At 38.2% G+C, this 27,574-nt stretch overlaps 1 protein-coding gene across 1 annotated transcript in view; it reads left to right on the top strand.

Annotated features, from left to right (window-relative positions):
- Positions 1-12,952: 12,952 nt before the first annotated feature.
- LOC124805224 overlaps positions 12,953-27,574 on the top strand; it is a 49,995-nt gene continuing 35,373 nt past the window's right edge. Inside the window, exon 1 of the mRNA XM_047265723.1 lies at positions 12,953-13,421. Within this exon, the coding sequence (XP_047121679.1) occupies positions 13,210-13,421 (212 nt within the window). The 5' untranslated portion in view covers positions 12,953-13,209. The remainder of the gene's footprint in view (positions 13,422-27,574) is intronic.

The following is a 27,574-nucleotide window of genomic DNA, read 5'->3' as shown; positions in this document are numbered from 1 at the left end:
GCTTATCGGACCAGTCCCGTACCCAGCCTCTGTGCTGAGTCTGGCAAACCGCCACTTACTATCCGGCGGCAGCTCCTGCTGGTGCGCCAGGCTTGTAAGTTTCTTGCAGCTCCCAAATCGCCTGCTCACCATCTTGTTGCCCATCCACCTCTGGACTGCCTTTTTTCCCGCCGTCCCCGCGCTACATTGCCGTTTGGGATCTGTGTGCAACGTGTACTAGAGTCCCTCGGTGTGGAGTCTGTACAACCCCAAATCCAAGGTTTTAACCGCCTGCCACCCTGGTTACTGAAGAGGCCCGGAGTGATTTTAGATTTATTGCAGTACAAGAGAGATTGCACTCCTGCCACCGTTTTTAATGCAGCATTTTCTGCCATTTTATCTGATCACCACGACTATGTAGCTGTTTTTACGGATGGGTCGAAACAAGAGGATTCTGTTGGTTGCTCAGTTGTTTTTCCATATTGTATCCTCAAGGTCCGACTGCCTCAGACTTTTACTGTCTTTGATGCAGAATTGTTTGCGATCTTGTGGGCACTGGAGCACATGAGACATTCTTCCTCTCCTAAATTTCTTGTCTGTTCCGATTCACTCAGTGCCCTTCACTCATTGCAACGTTTGTATCCGGCAGACAAAATTGTCCAGACTATCCAGGATGCCCTCCTCTGACTACAGCGACTGGGGAAGGTTGTAGCTTTCTGCTGGGTTCCGGGGCATGTTGGCATTGCTGGGAATGAAAGGGCAGATCTCGCAGCCAAGGAGGCGTGTCTTGCCCCACAAGTATCTCAGTGTGCTATCCCCTTGCACACACTCACCTCGCTGTTGAGCTCACGGGTCATGCGTCGGTGGGAGGATGAGTGGCTGGAAGTGACTGACAATAAGCTCCATATAGTCAAGCCCACAACGCGTGTGTGGTGTACTTCCTTTCAGCCCCATCGACGGGACGAAGTTCTCCTCGCTCGGCTTCGAATAGGCCACAGCCCTATGACGCATGGCTTCCTGCTCCTGCGAGAGGACCCTCCAATGTGTGGTGCTTGCGGCGTCCAGGTCACTGTGCGCCACGTTTTATTGGATTGCGTTTTATTTTCTGACCAGCGGGTCGCGGCTGACTTGCCAGCGGACCTGCCATCTCTTTTAGGCAACACTCGGACGAATGTGGTTAAAGTTTCAAAGTTCTGTGCCCTGTCAAATGTTTTTACAAAGATTTTAGGGAGAGGATTTTAATTTTCTCACTGTGTGACAAGCTCGCCCATATTTTATGTAAGTGGCCAGCCAATAACAATTTCCTGTGACATTCTTGTTGCTACGTTTCCCCTTTCCTTAGGTTTTACTTTCTTATGTAGCATTTTCCTTCTTTTCCTGCTTTCTTTGAGTGTGTGATTTAGTTTTCTTAGGTCTGTCCACATTCGTTTCTTTTAATGTGTGTCAGGGCACTGATGACCTCGATGTTGAGCGCCCATAAGCCCCATCACACCACCACCACCACTTCTGCTGGGATAGCGAGGGTCAATTTCATATTATGGAAGTTACTTGAAATGTCTGGTCTGAGGTATTCCACAGCAGCATCTACAGAACCTGACGACCCCATCTTTTCAGTAACAATTGTAAAATGTTTGTTAAAAAGTTCTGCAACACGATACACATCTGTCACCAATGGTATCATTTACTCTTAATGCTATTTGTCCCTCTTCATATCTGGTTCTACTGGTCTCCTCCTTTACTACATTCCAAATTGTCATTATTTTGTTATCTGATACGACTATCTTTTCCTTGTAATATATTTGCTTTGATATCCATATTACAGTCTTTAATATTTTGCAGTATTTCTTGTAATGTGCTATAGCATCAACATCAGAACTGTTTCGGATTGACAGATACAGTTTTCTTTTTGTTTTACAAGATACTTCTATTCCTTGAGTAATCCGTGGCTTCTTTGTAGACTTTGCTCTAACCTTGGTTAGTTTTGGGGGAAAACAGTGTTCAAATAAGGTAAGCACTTTATTAGCAAAAGTGTTTTCATTCATGTCATGAGCACTGTAAATGTCACTCCAGTGAATTATCTCTGAGGAGTGTCCTGAAATAATCAATTTTTGGCTCATTGATTACCCTCTTGAGCTCGGATTTGACAGATTTTATATCCTCTTCAGTATTAACATTTAACAGAAGGAACTGCATGTCATGGTCTGAGAGGCCATTGGCTATTGGTTTTGTAGTATAATTTTGTTCATTGGACTTTTCTATAAAGATATTATCAATGGCTGTCTCTGAGCAAGTGGCTACCCTAGTGGCGAACTTTACAGTGGGAATTAAGTTGAGTGATAGTGTTACTAACTCAAATAAGTTCTTATTGGGAGAGTCTTTAAGGAAATCTACATTGAAGTCTCCTGCTACCACTATTTCTTTGTTTTTGGTTGTTAAATGGGCCAGTACAGCTTCAAGGAGATTTATGAACTGATTAAAGTTACCTGCAGGCGCTTGATATACACTTAATATTGTTGTAGTTGTTGTGGTCTTCAGTCCTGAGACTGGTTTGATGCAGCTCTCCATGCTACCCTATCCTGTGCAAGCTTCTTCATCTCCCAGTACTTACTGCAACCTACATCCTTTTGAATCTGCTTAGTGTATTCATCTTTTGGTCTCCCTCTATGATTTTTACTCTCCACGCTACCCTCTGATCCATTCAAGACACTGTCCATTCTGTTCAACTGCTCTTCCAAGTCCTTTACTGTGTCTGACAGAATTACGATGTCACCGGCGAACCTCAAAGTTTTTATTTCTTCTCCATGGATTTTAATACCTACTCCGAATTCTTCTTTTGTTTCCTTTACTGCTTGCTCAATATACAGATTGAATAGCATCGGGGAGAGTCTACAACCCTGTCTCACTCCCTTACCAACCACTGCTTCCCTTTCATGCCTCTCGACTCTTATAACTGCCATCTGGTTTCTGTACAAATGGTAAATAGCCTTTCGCTCCCTGAATTTTACCCCAGCCACCTTTAGAATTTGAAAGAGAGTACTCCAGTCAACATTGTCAAAAGCTTTCTCGAAGTCTACAAATGCTAGAAACGTAGGTTTGCCTTTCCTTAATCTTTCTTTTAAGATACACTTAATATTATGAAGGATTTTTTGTGAAATTCTACTTCTGTTGCCCATGCTTCCGTATGCTGTCCTAGGCAAAATTTATGAATGCCTATGTTCTTAAATTTATGACTGTTCTCTACAGAGAATAAACACCCAGCACATGTAACACAGATGGACTTCTCTCCAGCTTTCCATATTCAGTTGTTAAAGTAAAACTAAACATGGATCAATAAACTGCTTGTTTTGAAATTTACATTACTGTGTGGAAAATTCTGTACACAGTACAAAATTATAACACAACCTAAATATTAGGTTTGTGCATAAGTTCACAGTGTTTTTGTTTCACATGTTGGTAATTTGATTGCTATTGGCTTATTTATCAATTGTCATTTTTTATTTGTACTTCATTATTGCTATTTGAGTTTACATATTATAATTTTATCATTTAGAGATGTTGAGGGGAGCTGTGGATGCCACAATATGGAGTGCCAAATGGAGAAATTGGAAATTTTCTGACATATTCTTCTGTTCGAATTCAATAGAGAAGTGATAGCAGTGGAGGCAGCCAGAAATATTTGTGCCATGTATGGGGACAATGTCACTGGACAGATTACAGCAACAAAATGGTTTTCTCATTTTAAGGAAGATCATTTTGACACTAGTGACGCTTCACATACGGAAAGAGCTTCGGGGTTGAATGAAGATCATTTGAGCACATTATGCACAATGAAACATATCAGTGTACTCAGGAACTAGCAGATGTGATTAACTGTGATCGTCCCACCTTTGTGCAACATTTGCATGCAAAGATGAAGGTTCAAAAATCGTGTGTATGGGTACACATGCTCTAAGCCAAAATCACAGAAATCAGTAGGTGGCCATATATACATCTCCCCTTCCTGGTCATCAACTGGCCCATGAACAGCACCAACCATTCCTATCCTGTATCATTACTAGTGACAAGAATTCATGTCTTCATGCTAACATGTGAAAAGAAAGGAATGGTTGAGCCCAAGCAAAGCTACAATGGCTATATCGAGTAATGAAAATTGTCTGGAGACAGAAGATGATCCTCAAAGAATAGAAGAAGGGATTAATTGTCCTGATCTTTATGAAGGGAAATAGAAAAGAATGCAAGAACTATTGGGGAATAACATTGATGAGTCATTGTGCAAAGATTTTTGAGAAAATTGGAAGCACGAATTTGCGCAAAATTAGAAGGAAGAATGAGAGAAGAGCAACATGGCAGCAGAACAGGAAGTCCACAGTGGATCTAATTTTTGCTGTAAGACAACTGCAGGAACAGCACTATGAATATGGAATAGATCTACTAATGTCCTTCCTGGACATTGAAAAAGTATATGGCATATGATAGTGTACGTAGAAGCAAAGTGTGGAAAGCCCTGGAGAACAGAGGAGGAGAAAAACAAATTATCTGGAGGATAAGAGAAATGTACCGTGGAAGTGTGAACTGTGTCAAAGTGGTAGGAGAGAGATCAGCTTGGATTGAACATAAGAATGGCTTGAGGCAGGGAAGTGCACTTTCACCATTACTCTTCATTGTAGTGATGGATGATATAATGAGTACAGTAGCTCAAGTAATTGGTGAAAGGAAGATGAAAGCTATGGTGTTTGCAGGTGATCTGATGATTTGGGGGAATAAGGAGGAGGAGGTACAAGAGCAGTTGGACGTATGGGAACGAAAAGTACAGGAATATGGCATGAAATTTAGTATAAGTAAGAGTGAGATGATTATCACAACAAGAAAGAAGGAGAGAGGAACAACTGGAATAACTGTTGAGAGAGTAACAACTGGAATAACTGTTGGTGAGGAACTATTGTGGAGAGTGGAGAATTTCAAGCACATAGGAAGCCCGATCCAGGAAGACAGAAAAAACGCCAGAGAAATAAACGAGCATGGAAGAAAAGTAGAAGCATTTTGGAAGAGTGTCAGAAGCCTGATATGGAGCAAGCATGTATCCCAAATCAGTAAAAAGGTTATATACCAGTCATACTATGTCCCAATCCTGACATATCCATCAGAAACCTGGGTTATGGAAGGAAGAGAGAAAAGCAAAGTACAAGCTAGAGAGATGAAATTCTTGGAGTGACAAAGGTAGACAGGTTAAGAAATAAGAGGATCAGAGAGTTAATGAAGGTGAACCATTACAGTAGGAGATAGAGAAATCAAGGCTAAGATGGTATGGGCATGTTAAGAGAATGGAGGAGAAGAGGATACCCAGGAGGATACAGGAGATAAAACTGGAAGGAAAGAGATGAAAGCCGAGAGACAGATGGCTGAAAGGAGTAGAGGAATGCATCCAGAAGAAAGGAGAAGACTGGACCAAGGTGAAGACGGAGAGATGGTGGCAAGACAGAAGACGATGGAGAGGCCTATGTTCCATACAGACCAGCCAGAGGCTGGACTCTGTCCAAGATGGTGATGATGATGATGGAAAAACCTATTAACTTATGCATCAACATTAATATTAACAAAATATGGACAAAATGGAGGTAAAACATTATTTGTAGACAAGTGGAAATTGCAAGTGGCATAAAGTGTCAGTGCCACAGATAAAGTAAGAAAGGAAAAGAAACATAAGGCACGTTGTACCTGAAAATGTATATAAGATAGCCTGAATGACAGGATACCTTCCCAAATACCACTATAGGACCTTCTTTATGGAGAGACGGGACCAGTGGGCCAGTGAATGTCACTGTCTGCCTTGCTCTCTGCAGCCCCAAAAATTGCTTCCAGCACCTTGGTGTAGAAAGCCTATGCGGAGCTATGTAGTTCACAAACTTATGCTGAACATATGAATCTGGTTACAAAATGAACAGACTACTCATCCATCCCATGCAGCCTGTTACTAAATTTACTAGCCATAGTAAAAAAAAAAAAACCATAATTATACTATCAGAAAATTAAAACAGTGCAAAATCCTATACCAGTTAATTGTTACCACCCCATACCCCATGGTAGAAACCTTTTACCAACTATCATTGTTCAGTAAATAAAACATAAGAAACCTTACTATGAAGAAAAAACATACTGATAAGCTTAATACATACTCTTGTGAGGGAATTGATAAATTCATTAGTCTGGACGATGTGTCTCACAGCAGAATACTCAGAAAGGATGTTAATCCTCTAGCATCATCAATATTATAGTTGAGCTGGCATAAGTTGATCTCTGACAATTGCATTGAGCTGGTCATGGCAGTTTCGTGGGACTACCTTAACCAATAATGTAATGTGATTTTATAAATGTCTCTATGGCAACGCCTCATTGTTTCACAGCTCTATGGACTGCTACTGTTTTTGACTGCAGCTGGTAGCACTTCACAATTGAAAGTTGACAAGCTGTCAGGGTTTTTCTTACACTATCTGAATTAGCATTATCTTCTGGTGGACTCTACCGTACAAGCTAATTCCAACCAGTAAATTGGTATTTCCTCATAACAAGAAATAAAAGGTATTTTCCTGACAAGTGGATGAAGGATACTAAGAATCTTCATGAATCCCACTCTCCTTGTTAGGGTTAGTTTCTATGATGTATGGTGTGGTAAATCATACCCCTTACACGCTGATGGTCCTGTGGAACTTAATAACTGTTCCAGTAACAAGTATGTTCTGCCATTGGATGCTGTTGACTAAGAACAACGATCTGATTTAGCCACTAATCAAGTGAGAAAACTTCCAAATTCATATTTTATGACATCAGCAAACTGTTCAAATAACTTTTTAGTGCGACTCAACTGTATGCGACCATTCCATGCAAAACCCCAACAATGACTCCTAGCATTCCAGCTTGTGACTGTTAATACAGCGCCTCTACCAGAAAAAGAGGTGTACGCACACACACACACACACACACACACACACACACACACACACACACACACACACAAGAATTAAAAAAAAAAATAGCAGAAAAATTTTTGGCCCAACATCATAGCTAGTGGGGGAGGGAGGAGGAAAGGGGTCTGGGAAAATAACTGCATGTTACCAAACAACCCAGCAATGGCTCCTTCCTCCAAATTCATCATTACAATAATTCAATTATAAAAATATCGGGCATATTTTACATTCTGTCAGCCTTATACCTGAAGTTACAATTTGTTTACATTTCTGTTTGTACAGGTGGCATGTAGATACAGGATACAATACAAAACCAGTCTGGTTGTATATTGAGGATATATCAAAATGTGTTTTAACTTTAAAATTAATACAGTGTAGCATTTAAAGGGAAATATGTATATTTTTCAAACTGATTATGAATTGTTCTCCTAAAATAGTAAAGAACTTTAAGAATGTACAAAAATATAGCATTCTTTTCACAAAATGAAAATGAAATCAATTTATTAAAAACATGTCATTAACAAAAAGGAGAGAACAAGGCACAGGAAACATTTAATATTCTAGCCGATTACTTCTACTCGAAGAGAAGGAAAACATTTTGTGTCTATTGCTTCATCTAATGGCACACAAGCAAAGTAAAATATATACATCAAGGATAAACAGGATGGTATGATGCTGTGCATGGTGTGATAAGTGTTCAAACTTGCATACTAGAATGTGTAACAACTATCTTCAAAATATTGTCAACACAGTATTCTGTAATAAAGTTCAGTCTTTCCATATTTTTAATTTGCAAGTGTTTTATGTATATGAAGTTTATTTGGAAGTCTAATTTTTTTTTAGAACGGGAGATGTCAATAACTGTTGATTTTGTACATAATTAAATTGAACTTTCTCTAGCCTTCATTTGTTTTGGTTCCTTTTTACATTTTACATAATTTTATCTTAACTTAAGTTTGTAAGAAAGGTTAAAATAATGGCGTGCGTTTATGTGACAGACAATAATATACTTGATTTTGCAAAAACTGGGTAAACATACTATTTAAGCAAATTTCCTTATAATATGTTGAATAACAATTAATGCTAGCAGAAAATGAAACGTGATCACATACAAGGGACTTTCAATAATTAAAGAGAGAAATTGATGTTGGTAGGGGAGGAGGAGCGTATGTTTACAAAATGAGACTTTCAGTATGTCTTAACATAACCTCACCAATATCAATACACTTGTCCCTATGATGAACTATATATTTTTTGTACCTGATATAAAAAAGTCTTTATCTTGTTGTTTGAGCCACTTTCTCATAAAAATTATTAGACCTCTTCATTCTTGTTGAACTTTTTTCCACATAATAACTCCTTGAGAGGACCAAACAAATGAAAATTTGTAGGAAGCCAAACGTGGACTGTAGGGAGGATGAGGTAGTATCTTACTACCTGTTTTGTCAATGTTTGCTTGGGTCAACTGAGTATGACAGTCAACATGACTTTTGCTGCTGATTATTTGCATTCTTGTTATAAACAAAACAATTTTTGCATAAAATGTATTTGGAATCATTCTCACATTTGCAGAATTTGATGCGCAAAATTTATGCAAGAGATACTACCAGAGTATGGATGCAACAGAAAGAGATGAAAAGAAAACTTTATGTTACAAAGTTATGTTGACTCAGGCCAAATAATGTTCAGGATGGCTCACCTGTATAATGAAATGACATCAATGAAAGTTTGTGCTGGACCGGGACTCGAACCTATGTTTCCCATTTATCACTAGTGGTCACCTTACCATTTGTCTATCCGAGCACAACTCACAGCCAAACCCAAACTTCCATATGTCATCAATCATGTGACTACGAATTGTATTCGTACATCCATTATGTATATTCCTGTACAGGAGAGATATTTTACTTGAAAGTTCTTTGCCCGATGTTGGCGGACAAATATGACACTGCATCATAATTTGGAATAACATAGGCACTGCAATATTGTAAAACAATTTTTGTTCATCAACTATTCTCGGCTCATCCCAGTTAAGCGAACCTAAAGCTATGAAAGTAAAAAACTCCTTCTACAAACTGTTTATTTCTTCCTTAATTTGTCTCTTTAATTATTGAGTGTCCCTCATACATTTACATGCATATCATGTTGTTTAGAATGCTGATGTATCATGTTCTACAGTTCATGGGTCTTGATCTGTTACATTACCTCCAACCCTCCCCCCTCCCATAATTTCATGCAAAAACTTATGCAAGAGATGCCACCAGAGTATGAATGCAACAGAAAGTGATGAAAAGAAAACTTTATGTGAGAAAGTTGTGTTGACACATGCCAAATAATGTTCAGGAGGGGTATTGATTTATTACAGATGTACCTGTAACCAATGAAATAGAAAAATTTCAGTTAGTTTTCACCTTCTCCCTAGTCTCTTGGGATCTTCCATCCATCTTTGTCTCCTTCACTTGAATTCCTGCTTAGACTTCATATTCATTTGCCTCCTATTTTTCCTACAAATTACATGATCTCATTAGAGTTAAAGAAAATGCAAGACCTGAAAGATACAAAGAATGTGATCAAACAGTAAATATCAGGCTGAGATACAAGAATAATATGCTTGTTAGCAACTTTAAATATTTTTGAATATCAGATTATGAAAGTAAGTTGCCAAACATACATACAAATGTTGGTTTGTTGGCATTTTGGCTGCAGCACCCAGAGATAGCAGTTATGTGTGTGTGAATGTATCTGTGTTTTTGTTTCTGAAGAAGGATGTGGCCAAGAGTGTAACAGTCTTTTTGATGTGCCTGTCTGCTACTCAGTGTGTCATCTTTATGGTGAGTAGCAACCTGTTCTTTCCACAATATTGTTCAAAGTTAGTTTCAGTGTGAGAAGAATCAGCTTCTTTTATGGTATCTAATTACATTATTACTCAATATGTACAAATTATGCATACATTTCTGTCAACTGTGGATGGAATGCGTTCAAAATTTGGCAGTGTTAGCAAATATTAAAGAAAAATATATATTGTGTACAAGATATCATATAGAAAATTATATAACAATTGTAATCATTAAATAAGTCAGTACTTGTGCAATAAATAGGCATTTTTGTTAAAGGGTTGGAATAAAATCATTATTACTATATAAATCACAAGGCATGTTTATATATAGATTACCCTACTAAAATAAAATAACTGATTAGCATATTCAGTAGTAACAGAGGATGAAAAATAATCATTAATTTACTTATTTGTCACTTAATTATTTAATACCTTTTCTACTCTACATCTATGTTCTTGGAATCATTCTCACATCTATTTTCAGTGACATTCGGATAACAAACTCTCCATGTTATTTTCTGTATGCTTTGTACCATAAAACTGAAACACGCCTTAGCAAAACTAACCCTACAAATGGTAACCTAGTGTTAATAAGTACAAAATATGAAAGGAAGTCGTAGTCTATTCAGAAGTATGACATACTGGGAAAAAGGAGTTAATTAGTATATTTTAATTATGTTATCTGAGTATTCTATTATAATCAAGATTTTCCACATATCTGGTTACAGTAACCTCCCCACTTTCTTTCTCAAATGCATCATTAATTGTGATGCTTTTTTTGTGTCAGAATTTGGTTCTACTCTGCTCTTAGACAGTACTCTTAGCAACATGACAATCTCGTCTTTAGTTATTAGCCTACTAAGTTAATTAACATCAGTATCAATGCCTGAAAAAAAGAGTGGAGCACTAAGAAAATGTTAGTAAATACCACTGAGCCCAGATAAACACACACTAGAAAAACACTAAACTAAACAACGTGCACAAGCATGAACTGCTGTTGCTGGCAGTTGCTCTCACCTCAGTGGCCAGAGTTAGAAGAACAGCAGTGACTTTTTTCAGAGTAGCTGCTTTTATCCTAATGTCTATGTAAAAAGTGATCTATAAGAACTACCACTTATTATTTGTGTGAATGGATTTGGCTACTAGTAATTTGTTCTTAGCACTTCGCAGAAATGCCCTACAGTGGCTGCCTCTACCTATTAACACATAACTTGACTTGTTCCACAACCCTGAAGGCTCTTCTTCATGATCGTGGTGGGATTTGTGGAACATAGTATGTTTGTTTGTTTGTGTTTGTGTGTGTGTGTGTGTGTGTGTGTGTGTGTGTGTGAGAGAGAGAGAGAGAGAGAGAGAGAGAGAGAGAGAGAGATGGGGGTTTGAAAAATTTTACACTATAGGATGACGGTGGAACAAATTATTAGGTCCTAAATTTTTATTTTTATTTTTAGTGTTAATGAATATTGTTACATTATGGGAATTTATTCTTCTGTATTGCCATAAACCAAAGTTCAATATAGTCTGAAACATAAAATAACGAAGATTGTGTGTCTAGTTTGGGTTTTCTGAGTGAAAATAATATTTGTAAGAAATCATTTCAGTTTTCTGCCTTAACTTTGTTGCAAATTATTACACTTGCCTGTTATTTCTAAAACAGCTAGTGATTCCCACTCCACACAGTACTCTTTCAAGAACTGAATTCCTATGTATAAAACAGCTTCAGATGTCTGATAAATTTACAAATGAGTTAATTTGTTTTTGATTTTAAGCATGTAAAACCCGTATGTTTGAAGGTAGAAAAACTAATTATGTTGGGTATATTAGTTTCAGACTGTTATGTTTTTCTCAGTATGTGTATTGTGTTACATGTATGGTATTGATTCTCCTTTTGTCATTGTGTGTAATGGATTTATATTTAATGATTACTGAATGTGTCCAGTATAAATCATATATATTCCTTCAACATGTTAAAAAACAAATTGTGTTATCTGGGTCTTAGTGACATTGAGCTTTCGTCCATTTTTATGGAACCAGGATTCCAGCTTCCCCAGAACATTTTCTATACTATCTGGAATCTTTTCTGTTGTATCATTTTCTATCAGGACTGAGGTGTCGTCTGCGAACAAGACTGAACGAGCATCAATATTTAATGGTAAATCATTTATATACAGCAAGAACAGGTAAAGACCCAGTAGTGAACCCTGTGCAATCCTTGGGAAATTATTATGACCTCATATGCAGCTATACAATGTACATAAAATGACGACGTCATTTGCATGGAAAATGCTTAAAAATTGATCAATAAATCAAGTCAAAACAACCATATGCTAATGAAGAAGACGAAAGAAAAATGCATCTCAATGTCTGTGACATCCTATTTCCTGAAGTATGTGTCACACAATGATATAAATATGCAGATACATTCAGTGATATATTTGAATACTACCTGCAAAATTATTATTATTATTATTATTATTGGGGAGGGGGGGGGGGGGAGGAGGTGTCAATGAGAAAAAAGTTTCAGACATGTTTGAAAGTATGTGTAAAATTTCTTGGAAGTTACCAAGTGCTCTCATTCTCAAATACAAGATGAATATAGTCTGGGTAATCCGTGTGCCATGAGTTACGGTGTGCAAAGACATACACATAGTTTCTGATGTCAATTCTTGTCTTCTTGTGTTAATGCTTTACCTTTAAATTGGTAATTAAGACAGAATTTAAAATTTTTAAATTGGTCAGTAATTATATGGCATACCTAAAGTCTAATTTTTGTGGCCGCTGGAAGCCATTAAATAGGCAAGATGCAACTGGGTCAAGTGCCATGCACCATTTTAGCAGTTTAGTAACATAGATAAAAAGGGCTTCATATCAAGGTTATTTTAAATCCTAGCTGAACTTGGGCTGGTCACTAATAAGTGCTAAGGTAGCGCAAAAAATTGTGTGTTTTCAGTGAGCATTAGTGAAGAAGAACCATATGTCACATACAAGAGAAATTGAATCAAGGTAATTTTAAATTTCAACCTGAGAATAGTTAGAGATGTCAGGCAAATTATCTGATGGAATTAAATGGCCACTCCGGTAAATTTTTATCATTAAATGTACTTTTAACTGTAGTATTTACTGCATTGTAAATATGTGTGTGTGTGTGTGTGTGTGTGTGTGTGTGTGTGTGTGTGTGTGTTTCTGTACAAGGAAATAATGTATTTGAATTAACTATGCCACAAGAGAACTAACAGGTATCTTATGATGCATGGACAGAAATAAATACTGATCAACAGTACAGAAACACACTGGTTCTGAGAAGAGGGTGGGGAGACTGAATGGTCAAGGCTGCAAGTAAAGAAAGTGAGAGGCAATGTGAAATGCATATAGAATTTATTGCAATTTATTTAATTAAATCTTCTTATGAAGTAATTGCCTTTTTTTAAAAAAATAATGGTTTTGGCTTTAAGAAGATTCATATTTCAGATACTATCTCCTAATTATGGTGCCACAGCACCAGTGATGCACAGCCCTCACCTTTGTCAAATGTCCAGAAGCAGGCTACCTCTCAAAATGGTGGTATCGGATGTTGTTCACAGAGACTTCGGTGCTCTGCAACAGCCATCATCCACTCCCTCACGTTTCATCATAACACCAAAGAAAAGGTAAGTAATGAGACTGCTGTGGTACAAAATATGAGAGATAAAAAAATTAATGAGAAGCCATGTTTTCATTTAATGAAGTGATTGATTGCAGATGACGATAAAAGTGATTATCAAAGTATGTTGATTAGTACTATTTTGGTCTAAGTACTGGATGTTTCAAAATGAATATTGGATTTTAAGGCTTTGTAGTATTTGTTACATTCAATTTACAATTACAAATAATACATAAAATGAAAGAGCAAATCTATAATTTTTCCTACAAATGTTCGATGTGAGCACTATTCGTCACTTAGCAAAAGAGTAATGAAGACGTGTTGAATGATTCACTTCCAGTGTTGTCTGTCTGGAGGCTTTTAAGGAAATGCTTCCAACTGTGTACTTATTGTTTGCAGCTGTTACAAGCTCTAAAGCCTACAATGGTTTATATGCCAACTTTGCAAACAAAATGTTGCTGCATGATGATGAAGATTTTCTAGATTGTGTTGTCTTCAGTGATGAACTGACATTTCACTTAATTGGAAATGTGAACACACATAATATGTGCATCTGAGGGTCAGCAAATCCCCATAAGATGGGACAGTTGTAACAAGACTCCCCTAAAATGATGTTTCTTGTGGCATATCCTGGTAGAAAGTCGACGGGTCTTTCTTTTTGGAGATGCAACTGTAACTGGTGTTTCTTGTCTTGATGCTCTAGAACTATGGCTTTTTCTAAGGAATTGTCATCCATGCCACAAAAATGAAACATTAGCGGAACACATTTACATTTATAAACATTGGCTTGGAATGATCACTTCCTGCTTCCATTCATTCACTGAGCTTGCGTTCCATACTTTGTCGTACAAACTCCTGGTGTGTTTCATACTTGATTAAATCCATTTTGCTTTTTTTCCCCAGAACATCAATGTTGACTACAGGAGTTGAATGCACTGAAGATTTTAAACAACCTTAATGGAAAAAATCCACTGGATTCACATATGGCAGTTGGACAGGCCAATTTGTCTTGAACACTCCACCTGTTCAGAAACTGGTTATTGAGATACTGACAAACTATCCACATAAAGTGGGTGGAAGATTATCACGCATAAATCACATTCATTGGATGACATCTACAAGTATATCTTCAAGTAAATGAAGCAACGTATGTCTGAGAAACTGTTACATAAGTTTGCCCAGTAATATGGTTTAGAAATATGTGGGGGCCACTAAGATGATCATCAATGATTCCACCCCATATGTTGAGGCTGAACCTCTGTTGATGTCTGTCTTGTTGCATTTCATGAGGGTTTTCATAAGCCAGGACATGACTGGTATGATAATTGAAGATCTCATCACTTGAAAAGCCACCCTCATTAGTGAATAAGGTATGTGCTAAGAGCCACAGAAACATACAGGGTGTATACGACCCGGGACAACCGGGAGATCCAGGAAAAACCCGGGAATCTTTTCATCTGGGAGAAAACCGGGAAAAACCCGGGGATTGTTTAGAATTCCGGGAATTTTTCTTTGTTTTAGTTTTCAGTTAAATTTTTGTGATTTTGACTGGTAAGAACCAATACTCTAACAAAGGACATTACTGCATCCCGCTACTGCAGAATAATGGTGCAGCAACAAAACATGAACGAGAGAGAAAAAAAAAAACGAAAATAAAAAAGTTACAAAGGAAATGAGCCGTATACAGCAAAACAGTGCTCATACAAGCGTCTACCAACAGCAAAGTCTATCAAACGCTTTAGGAAGACTATGCAATGCTTTATAACAACAAATTGCCTCCGATAAGCTTGGCGTGATAACTGTTTAAATTAGATTCGTTTGGGCAGTTGCAGGCCGGATCTTGCGCATTTGCAGTTGAGTCGCGTATGAGTAGTACCTTCTCCCGCTTCTGGTTACAGAAGTGTGGCTGGGCGCCACTTCTTAATATTGCCCCGATTCGAAAATATAGTAAATCTGGGGCTGATGCACAGAGCAGTATGTGGGTCGTCACGACGTGACCTGTGTTCACGTTCAGTGATTTTGTTGTTTCCTCTTCGTTTATTGCTCTCACGCTAAACAATAACAAAACGGATTTTTGTGGCAGTGAGCTATCAAATTAATTAAAATAGTTCACATAATTATGGAAGGCTAAAATATGTTTTTAGTTTCAGATTTTATTTCCACCTTTCTGACAGTCAAGCATTAATCGCCTTACAGAACAATGAAGTTATTTTTGCCGGTTTTTATTAATCTTTTCTGTTGAGACAGTCAATTTATTTGAAACGAAGTGTTTGATTTCACACTATTGGCTAGTTTCAACTTTTCGCTGCATTTCAAGTGCACATATGGCATTATGCCATATTGAACCAAATATGAGATAATATAGTACTGGTACTTCAAGAAAATTTGGGCAATGGCCTTGTCGCACCGGATACACCGGTTCCCGTGCGATCACCGAAGTTAAGCGCTGTTGGACGTGGCCGGCACTTGGATGGGTGACCATCCGGCCGCCATGTGCTGTTGCCATTTTTCGAGGTGCACTCAGCCTCGTGATGCCAATTGAGGAGCTACTCGACCGAATAGCAGCGGCTCCAGTCAAAGAAAACCATCATAACGACCGGGACAGTGGTGTGCTGACCACACGCAACTCCTATCCGCATCCTACCTGAGGATGACACGGCGTCGGATGGTCCCGATGGGCCACTTATGGCCTGAAGACGGAGTGCTTACTCCAAGAAAATTTACATACGATTGTGCATTTGAAGCCGAATTATGCATTTTAGTATGGTTCATGAAATTCCGACACTTTTGAAGTATCCTCTTTTGTCTTGTTCCTTTTATGACACAATGTAAGATCTTTCAACATTTTACAGGTACGAACATAAGGGCTTCCTGCGTCATCGTAGCTCCGCAAGCGCGATGACGCATATTATCTGGCGCTCTGTTGCAACTGCTGAACCGAACCTATGTCTAACAGGTCGCAGGAAAATATTGCGAATGGTGTTTTGAAAAGCACTACATTCAAAGCAGATTTACTTGTACGCAAGATGAACTATATGCGAGAATGTACGATGAATTTCTTAAATCACAAAGCGTTTCACTCTCATTAAAAGTCAACTCTTTCAGGACGACCATTTAGAAAAATTTAGAGTCCAGAAGATCAGACATTTACGTCGTTATTAAAAATTTTACTGGTACATTTGTGTGATGCATCTTAAAGTGTAACACGCTCAAAAAAGATCAACATTATATGTGGAAACTTAGCTTCTCTTCCAGCTTATTAAGCTTCGAGACCAATATTATATGTGAGTGCTATGTATGTTTATTTAAACCATTAACTTTCGTTATTTGTGTGTTCGCGATACTTAAGAGTGATATTGCTATTGGCTGATTACATCACATGTCCTATGCTGTCATCAGCTGGCGAGATCACGCTTACAAAAGCGTATCACAATCTCGATTTCAGTGCTTCAGGAAGTGCCATGCGGTGTTTGGTGGAATTCAAATTTATACCTTCGTAATACGAAAATATGCAGCGTACATGTTGCTGCACGTCTGAGGTGTTTTTCCCCCCTGAGATTCATTTTCGAAAGTGCTGGGAAATTCTACGTCGGTATATAAAACAATAAACATTCAAAGGATTGATGAGTTTTACAGTGTTGAGGAAGAGTATACTGTCACTTAACATAGAAAAAGTGTACTTTCGCCCGGGAGAAAGTGTATTTTTAACCGGGAAATCCGGGAAAAATCCGGGAATTTTTTTTCCTTGTCCACGTATACACCCTGCCCTAACAGGTGTTGACAGAAAGTTATTCTTGGTTGAAAGTCTGCTTCATTTTATACTTTCTCCCATTGAAGGTGAATGTTCCAGATCATCATGTGATTTCCTTCCTTTCTCATAATTATCCTTGTAGTAGATTATGGCATTTCCTCCACAGGACAAAGAATTTGATCTTCAAGCTCAGGCATTTGTACATTGCATGGTCTCCCACAATTTGCGACTCTCTTCTCAAGTGGGCATGTCTCTCAGTAGCATTGACGGAGCTGTACAAATGCTCTTGCACAAGGTAACTACCTCCTACAGTAATATTTAACACAAAATTGATGTGTTGTGTCTGCACTCCCGTCTGCTAGGTTGTACATGTATTATATATCCATTATTTCAGACACTGAAAACATTATGGGATCTCTTATACATTGTATATTTTACCCACATAAAATAATTGCTCAGCTTTTCGTTACATAACATTTGTTTGTACTCACATAAGACACAGTAGAAATGAGAATAGACAACTGGCATCATGTTGAATGTGGCAAAGATACTTTTGTATAGGCAGCGATGGGTTTGTTCCTTAGTGTGGTGATGTGTATTAGTGATATCACCACATCAGCCCCCTCCCCATTCTGTTTTCTTTAAAGCGTTCATCCCATTATATGGGGCAACTACCACTTTATTTGTTTGCCCATTCTCGGAAAACAGCTGGTGCAGGCAAGTGTTGCTCCTATTTGCAGTTGTTGGGTCATCATCCTCTTCTGGTGCTGGAGAGTTCAGCGAAGCTGTCTGCAGAAATATCTGCCTCCACATTGGAATGTGATGTCATGGACTGAATAAGGAGTGCACCTTCGTTGTTGTATACAGGCTTGAGCCACTCTATTGAGACCGTCTTTTGTTTGCCGCCCTTTTCATTCAATTTTGAAATTATGACTTTTTCTTGTGATTACCCTGTAAAATCCAGAGTACAGTGTAACAAGTGGTGGGTGCACTGTATCATCCCTGAGCTACACATGGAATATTTTTTCCAGGCATGTCTACATAGCTCAGTGACAACTGGATGCTGGCTTGATTAATTCTCCTGGAACCCTCAACTGCGCACCATAAACCAGTTGTGCAGAAGAACATTGTAGGTCTTCCTTCACTGCGGGTTTAGGGGCAGCACTTTAGACCATGATGATGAACTGAATGTTTGGGCAGTTTTGCGCATATGGTGAAACTGTCTTACCACCCTGTTTCTGACTAGATGGTAGCTAGTACTGCAGAGTTGATGCAGCTGCACAGTAGTAAAAGTTCATTGAATTGTTGGCTTTCACATTGCCTTCTGTGATCTATAGGTTTGTCTTGCACAATGCCAAACCTAGAGAACCATGAGTGCACTAGTGCCTTCATAATTGACTCATCAGATATACCTTGTATTGTGATGACTTCTGGTCACCTGGTAAAACTATGGATGTACGTGAGCAAATTACGGAGTCCCATGAGTGTGGTAGTGGCCCTATGATGACCATGTATGTAGGTGTCAGGAAGTGAGCAGTATGAGCAATTGTTGCAAAGACATCTGCCAATCTTATTATGCTAGTGTGTCAGGCATTCACATGTCCACGTGTGACAATCTTTTTGCACCTCAGAACCTACGACTTTGATGGAGACCAACTTACCTGTTGCTTGGATTGCCGGGTGTTTTAGGTTTGGCAGTGCATTGAAAACCTCATGATGAAATTGTTGTGGGATGTAGAGTTGCTGCTTCCCTTTCGCTACATCACACCAGATTATTTCCAGTACATTCGGGACTGACACACACCTGAGCTTCAACACTGTTTGCTGCTCCTGTACAAGGTGGTGCAAGAAAGAAACTTTTTGTTGCATCAGTTCTAACTCTTACCACTGAATGGAGTTCAAACTGGCACAATTTTGAGAATGGAAATCTGTCATCAGTTTGTCTTTACCTGCTATGTGACATTCATCAGATGTGAACTGTGCATTATATTTGACTTGTCTGCACTGATATGATGAAGTGCAGTGTGATGTGTGTTCTGCCTCAGCTAATTTGTAGTTAGATTAAAAGTGAAAGGTGCTAGGTTATAGGAACCATATTACAATTTCCTGTGATCCCCTTTTGCTTTGGCATGCTTATGTACCATGCTTATTCTTCACGTTGACTTTGTCTCCATGGCCTGAAATCTTAATCTTGAGGCCGGAGAGGTAAGTCCAGACTATTTCTCAAATCCATAAAATAAGACATTATATTTTAATTGAATTACTACAGCAGGAAATACTTCTTTTAATATATTTCTGTCAATAAACATTAATATGTGTTATCTTAACTGAACAGTCTTTCCACTTCTTGGGATGGTGACAGAATGAATTCTTCTGCTATTTTTGTGATGTCATCCTTTTTATTGCCACGAGCTTCAGCATTCTAAGGAGTGCTGCATGTCTCCTAGAAGGGTCACACCTGTGTGGAACAACTGCCGACCCAGCAAGTGATGAATGGTGGTAAACAGCTGTCAGAGTTGCCCTGTCTTATAGAAACACAGCATCCAGTCTCCTGATTCCATGCACATATAAATGAATTTGCGGCCAATATATATATTCACATTTATTACACACTTAGCTCAATTTCTATGCACAATCATCATTCGTCGGTAACAGATACAGGTAGTAGCTTATCACTTTTGTGAAGTGATACATCATACACTTCAAGGTCTGTGCCTCACTGAAAGATAGCTACTAGCAGCTAGTGGTCTGTAAAAACTGCAGAGTGGCTCCCTTTGTCAGATTGGTGAAAATGCTTGATAGATGAACAAATAGCTAGCAACTCACGATCAGTAGCAATCCATTTTTGATGTTGTTGAGCTGAGTTCTTTGACAAAAATGTGAGCAGCTCCCATTTGCCACCTACTTTTTGTTGCAGAGCTGATTCCATTGCTGTTTGGTCTGCATCTACCATAAGTGCCAAAGGGGCACTCAGTCTTGGATACACGAGAAACATTGCCTGTAATAGATGTTTCTGTAGGTCATGGAAAGTTGCTTCAGCATCTGGACACATCAGTGTTTTTTGATTTCCTGTAGTATTGTTGCCAATGAGTAATGCTATGAGTGGCTTTTGGATGGCAGCTAGTTTAGGCAAGTCACACTGGTAATAATTCGGCATGCCTAGGAATGTGTGAACCCCCCTGTAACATGTGGTAAGGGGCATCTGCTGCACTGCGTTGACCTGCTTGGGCAGTGGTGACAGGCCTGTTGCAGAGCCCAAATATCCCAGGAATTTAATCTTACATTTTCCCAGTGGACAGTTTGTTTCATTAATAATTATGTCATTTTCTTGTATTTGGCAGAAAAGCTGCCACAGGTATTCAATATGCTGTTCTACTGAAGTAGAGATTACTTTGAATATCACCCATATTGCAAAATATAAATGATAATTCTCGAAGCACCTCGTGCATGAACCATTACCAAGATTGTGCTGCATTTCAGAGGCCAAATGGCATGAAATTATACTCAAACAAGGCAAATGGTGTGACCACTGCTGCTTTTTTATATCATTTGGAACCATGGGAATATGGGAAAACATCTTGGCACAATCGGTCACACTGAATATTTTACAGTGGAGCTGCTGACTCGTAGACAGGCACAACAAAAAGACTGTTAAACAAGTATGCTTTCAGCCAAAAGGCCTCTACCGAATTAAACAACATACACACACACACACACACACACACACACACACACACACACACACACACAGTCACACAAACACAACTCATATACACGTGACCACTCTCCCTGGCTTGCCTCGGCAGCCAGAGACAGTGGTCATATTTGTGCAAATTGCATTTGCGTGAATGTGTGTATGTTGCCTAATTCAATACAAGGTGTTTTGGCTGAAAGCTTACTTGTTTAACAGTCTTTTTGTTGTGCCTATCTGTGACTCAACATCTGTGCTAATCTGTGCTATAAGGTGAGTAGCACTCTATCCTTTTCATCATACTGACACTGAACATTGTGGTATTTCTAATAGTACTGTTGAAATGATTCAAGTTGTGTACATGATAATGGTCTGTAATTGTGTAGACATTGAGCACCCTATAGTCTCCATATACTTTGAGCACCCTATAGTCTCCACATACTCTCTATGAATTATCTTTCGTATGAACCATTTGGATCGGGACGTCCATGGACTATCTGATCCGGTCACAGTACCTGTTTTCAGAAGTCAGTTGAAGTCTACTTGCACCATGAATAAGTTCTCTGGAGGCAAAGGCCACGTGCAGAATAGGACAGGTTGTCCTTGTGTCATGCAGATGTGGTGGCAATGATGAGTTTGGTGAGTGCGGGAGTCTTGAAGCAGATTATGAAGAAGTGACTCCTCAGACAATATTATTATATTGCCTGCAGTATACGAATTGTTACGGCTCACGGGGTTCTTCTTGCGTGCTACGTGTGTGCGTGCCCAACATCATTGATGGTATGGAATCGCATCAATATACCCCGGCATGGATGGCACTGTAGGCGTGCTAGATGTTGGCACTGTAGGCATTCTGGATGTCTTCATGCAGAAACCCATGGACTTATCGTACTGTACTTGATCTGATGTGGAAACTGTGGTAGCAATATCCTATGTGTACATACTGCCACCAACTGGTGGTTGAATGGATCAGGCATAAGTCGATAATTACATAAAACGTCTGCTACGATTGTGGGACCATGTCTGCTCCAATTGTGGGACCAGGTATGTCTGCATTCCCAAAAATCCACGTCAGGTGAAAGCTTTAATCCATGTGTAACACTTAATTGCTTTTCACCATAGATAGGGATTCTGGAGTTGTTGTTGCCCACAGTAAGCACATGTTGCATCATTGGCATCAGTGTGTCACCAACCCTTCTTGGATAGACGCTGATGTGTGAATGAGTTTCAATGAGAAACACTTCACCTGATGAATGGTCCTGCATGAACAATTGGTGTGATTGGTTAACAACAGTTAGCGAGCGATCTGGACACCTTTGTACCATACTTTGGTCTGGGTACCTGTGCTGTTGCTGATGGATGGTAGCACACTTTAATGCCTATCTTTGAAACCTGGGTATTTGCAGGGCTGAGTATGTTGATGGGCAAAGTTGCAAAAATGCGTATAGTACCAGCATCATTGCTCCAGCGAGTTTTGCGGGATGATGTTTTTCTGTTTTTTCCAATTGTGACTTTGTAGCTGCTGTTGGTGTGTATTTACTTGAACGTTAGGTTTTGCCACTTTATGCTTCTAGCTGCTCCGTGGTGGGATCAGTTGTGGCATGCGGCTGGTGTGAAATATTTATGCGTGTTCCAGGATCAGTGACTTCAGCTGCCACAACTATGCAAGTTGCGGGGCCCCAGTCTTGGTTGTTACTGATTTTTGCACACGAGAGAACTTCACTTAAGCTGTTTGCAGTGGTGTCTGCCTTCTTTGCTTCAACTTGCAATAGTAAGTCAGCTTGTGCCACAATGACAGCGTGGACATTAAGTGGAAGTTTACGAAGCCATAATGCACCTAAAGATGGTCTGGGCAGAAGTTCACGGCCTGCTAATTTACATAGAGCTTTGAGTACTTGCGATGGATTCTTGTCTCCCATATCTTCATCCGTAAAAATTTTTTGTGATTGCAGCTCTGGTGACAAGTAATGCTGTATGAAAAATTTCTTTAGTGCTGTGTAACTTTGTTGTGACTAGGCTTTTTCTGTTTCCTCTATCACTTCTAATCCAGATGTAGAACCCTTCTATTAAATCTAACAGTACTATTAGATACTTGACACTGTTTAAATATGCATTCGGTCTGTGTGAACCAGAGGTCATGTTGGCCAGAATGCATTTCTATTCACCCAGTCAACAAAGACCTGAAAAAGTCAATTAGGGTCACAAATTTTTGCACAGTGTTAGGAGGGAGTGTCCTGAACAACATACTAAAAATCCTGACCAGTGGCGTTTGAGCATTGGGGTGGGGAGGGTGTTGTTTCAGGTTCACTTTTATATGTTTTTCTTGAATTTCTCAAAAGCTGTGGCTTCTATCAAAAATTTTTCATAGTACAAAATTAAACTACATTAAATTTCCTAGAAAAAATGTCCTGTTCATTTTTTGTCCAGGACTAATAGTTCCATGTTCTAAGAGATGAAAGAATCATAGATATTAAAGATATTGTTCTGTTGGTACAGAAGTAATGTTTGCCTTTAAATAAAGTGTGTTAAAAACAAATATGAAACGTGTAGTGCGGTAGAGATGTACTAAGTAATAAATTATGTTCTGGATGTGTAATAGTGTGGAGGGGTGAGATGTGTGGAGTAGAAGCATGCTGGATTCTGTTCATGTACTTCGCTTCTTCATAGGTCTGCAAACTAAAGATAGAGTAGATTATTTCCCACTCTTTTAATGTAGTCCACTAAGTCATAAGAAGCAACTACAGGATGTTTCACAAAGTTATATGGAACTTCCACAGTATGCTTTATGAATCACTGGACATGCCCTGGGATATGTTTATTTTCCATGAAGTGCATTAACACTATATATGGAAAGTAGATGTGGGTTTCTAAAACTACTGATGTAAGTAACTCATATGGACAGAATCTCTGAAAACTTTGAGTCTGATTGGTAGGGTTGGTTGCGAAGAAGTGTTTCCACTGTAGGGACCAGGAGAATGAGAGAAGGTGTTTGACACTTCCTGTGTGACTGAACTTGGGAGTGGGGCAGAAGGTGAGGCCTTTGGAAAGGACTGATGTTTCTGCAGGGCTAAGGCTTTTGGATGAAAAGTTCATGACTGTGTTTCATGTCTGTTTGGATTCTGGGTTCTGTGTGGTGGTGGGAGGGAGTTTTGGAGGGTGGGGTAAATGTAGTAGGTCTGCTAGACGGGTTTTGTCAGCTATGAGGGGATGTGAGGGAGGTTGACAGTGGTACTCCAAGGCGGGAGTAGGAAGTGAGCAGGATGGATAGCTTTTTGAAGTGCTCACTTCCTACTTTTTGACCAAGGCCTTGTTGGCCAAAAGATTATTTTGTGACAATCTTTTTGTTGTGCCTAGCTGCGACTCAGCATCTCTGCCATATGGTGAGTAGCAACTATCCTTTTCATAATATTATGGGTCTACTACACTTAGATGTGCCACACACATTTCATATTTGTTTCTAACCCACTTCATTTAAAGACAAACATTAATTTCACACCATTAGAACAGTATTTTTAATAATCTGACATTATGTGTCCCGTACAATGTGGAAATTCTTAGTTCTAGAGAAAACTGAGTAATACCTTTTTTGCAGGAAATGTAGGGCAGGTCAATTTTGTACTGGAAAACATTCTCGCTAAGAACTGCAGTTTTCGAGTTATTCAAGATAAATATAAAAAAGTGGCCTATTAATGCCCCCCCACCTCAATGCTCACATCCCACTGGTCAGAATTTTTAGTATATTGTTCATGACACTTCCTTATAGCAATGTACAAAAATTTGTGACCCTAATTTTCCTTCATTGACTGGATTATATGTAAAATGTGTAAATGTAAATTGTGATTTATTAGTCTCGTTACATACATTGTACAGATCATATGATCTGTTGTACAGGAGACATGTTATAATGTATAATGATTTACAGAAATTCTTTTTAGATTATTTTAAGAAAAATGCCAATAAATACAACACTACAATATTTACTATAAATTAACAGTTTACCAAGTTCCTTTGTTGTACACAGACAACACCGCAATATTAGCTATAGATTTTTATCGTTCGAAGTGTCAGACTGTCTTCCATGAATTTTCCAGTGGTGTAGTAACATTTCTCTATTAAAATATTTTGGAGTAAACTTTTCAGCAAACCAGTGTCTATTATTAATATGTTTCCTCCTTTTAGTTAGTTATATTTTTTACCCGCATACACAGTGCTGCCTGAGCATAAAGCTTTAAGTGATGCGAAGGAAATTTGAAGTTTTCCGTGTGATGAGTACCATAGCTATGCTTAAATGGAACTTTTCAAGATTATGTTGATTATGATATACACAAATCAAAATTTCAAAAATGTACAATGAAGTAATTGTTAGTATTTTTAATTTCTTGAACAATGGGTGACATGACTCATTTTTGTGGGTAGCACATGTTTCTAATGATTTTCTTCTGATGAATTAGTAGCCTTGTACTGCATCTATAGTTTCCCCAGAAAATTGTCCCATACCGAATAACAGATTCAAAATAACTGTGGTAGACTGTCTTTCTTGTATCCATATAAGTGGCACCAGATAAAATAAACATTTCAAAAGCTAGGGAATTTAATTTATTTGCCAGGGAGTCTATATGTGTCTTCCGGTTTAAACTTTTATCAAGGTTTAGGCCCAAGAATTTCACATAGCTCACTTCTGTCATCAGTTGATTATTATGGGCTATTTGTACAGGACATATTGCTTATAATTTAAAAACAAATGCATTTCTGGGTCTTAGTGACATTGAGCTTTCTTTCATTTTTATGGAACCAGGATTCCAGTTTCCTCAGAACGTTTTCTATACTATCTGGATTCTTTTCTGTTGTATCATTTTCTACCAGGACTGAGGTGTCGTCTGTGAACAAGACTGAACGAGCATCAATATTTAATGGTAAATCATTTATATACAGCAAGAACAGGTAAAGACCCAGTATTGAACCCTGTGCAATCCTTGGGAAATTGTTTTCCATTTGTAGTGGGAGTTATTTGAATTTGATGTTAAAATAACTCTTTCTGTCCTTTCTGTCAGATAAAAGTTGAACCACTGTAATGCAGTATCTTCGATCCCATAGCTCTTAAGTTTGTGAAGTAATAATAAGTGGTTCACTGAGTCAAACACTTTCATTAGATCACAGAATATTCCTGAGACTTTTGTATCCTGGTCTAGTGATGTGCTAATTTTTTTGTAAATTTTTTGATGGCATTTATGGTGCTTTTTTCTCTTGAAAACCAAACTGATTTTTAGAAATAATGTCATTTACTGTTAGGAAATTTTCTAATCGTTTTGTCAGAAGTTTTCCAAATATTTTAGAGAAAACTGGAAGATAGGCCGGTAGTTTCCCATATCATCTGGTGATCCCTTTTTAAATAATGGTTTAATCTCTGCATATTTTAGGACATCTGGGAAAGACCCATGTTCAAAGGATTGGTTTACAATAATAGTCAGTGGGTATGAAATAATATGGCGTACTGCCTTGATTGCTATGGAAGGTATTCCATCCCATCCAGCTGAATTTTTGTTTTTGAATGATAATATTGTGTCTTTCACATCTTTCTGAGTGATTTTTCTGAATTTTTTAAAACAAATGTTTTCTATGTCATCTCTATGCCTGAAAATCATATTGTACTGATGGGCTGTCATGTCTACATCAGATTTTGCTATACTGACAAAGAAACATTGAAGCAGTTTGACATTTGAACATGATTTACAATAATATCACAATGAAACCTAATTTGAGAAATTTCTTGACTTTTAATGTTGACTCCCAACTCTGATTTCACAACAGACCAGACTGCCTTTGTTTTATTTCTTTGTTTATGAATATACTATTTGCCAGTTTTTTTGCTGCCAGTATCACTTTTTTGAATATAGTCTTATAGCACTTAACGTAAATTACAAAGTTAGGGTTGCTATTTACTTTGAGCTCATTGTGTAGCTGTCTTTTTTATGCCTGGTGTAATCCAATTTTGTTTATTCCTGACTCTCTTTTGATAAGTTTTTGGGGGAAATGTTTCATTGAATACACCCAAAAAACAATTTGGAAATTTATCAACATTTTTGTTGCTTGAATCACAGTAGTCTAAAGGCCAGATTATAACACTTAACTTATCACAAAACAACTCTAAATTTTCTTTGCTAAAATTCCTTCATATATAAGATTCAGATTATAATTTCTCTGTTTTGGAGTGCTCTATAAACAAAGCTGAGTGATCAGATATCCCTAGATCTAGGCAAACCTTCCTTGTATCATCAAACTGATAATTTGTAATAATATTATCTATGCAGGTTGCTGAGTGGAAGTTTTCTCTAGTGCACATAGTAAAGTTTAACTTGAAACCAGATTTTTGGATTAAATTGCGAAATTTTTCAATGTCACTGCTTTCAGTTAATGTATTTAAGTTGAAGTCTCCTGCAATCACAATCTTTTTCTTGCTTTCTTTTTTAAGTTTATTTAAGAGGTATTGAAATTTTTCTAAGAACAGTTTAGTAGTGGAACTCCAAGGAAATCTGTAAATTGATATTGTCACAGTATTTAAATTACATGGCTCTACACAACAGCTTTCAAAAAAACATTCTTTGTTTAGATAACTACAATCTTCTTTCACTTTTAAGTTTAAGGAGGCCTGCAGTAAGATACAGGAGCCCTCATAAGGTGTGGTGTTCCCCCCCCCCTCCTACAAAAGCTGCTGGCAAGT

The sequence above is a fragment of the Schistocerca piceifrons genome, chromosome 7 (assembly GCF_021461385.2).
Source record: "Schistocerca piceifrons isolate TAMUIC-IGC-003096 chromosome 7, iqSchPice1.1, whole genome shotgun sequence".
NCBI classification, from domain to species: Eukaryota; Metazoa; Arthropoda; class Insecta; order Orthoptera; family Acrididae; genus Schistocerca; species Schistocerca piceifrons.
This window is presented reverse-complemented; position numbering and strand designations above follow the sequence as displayed.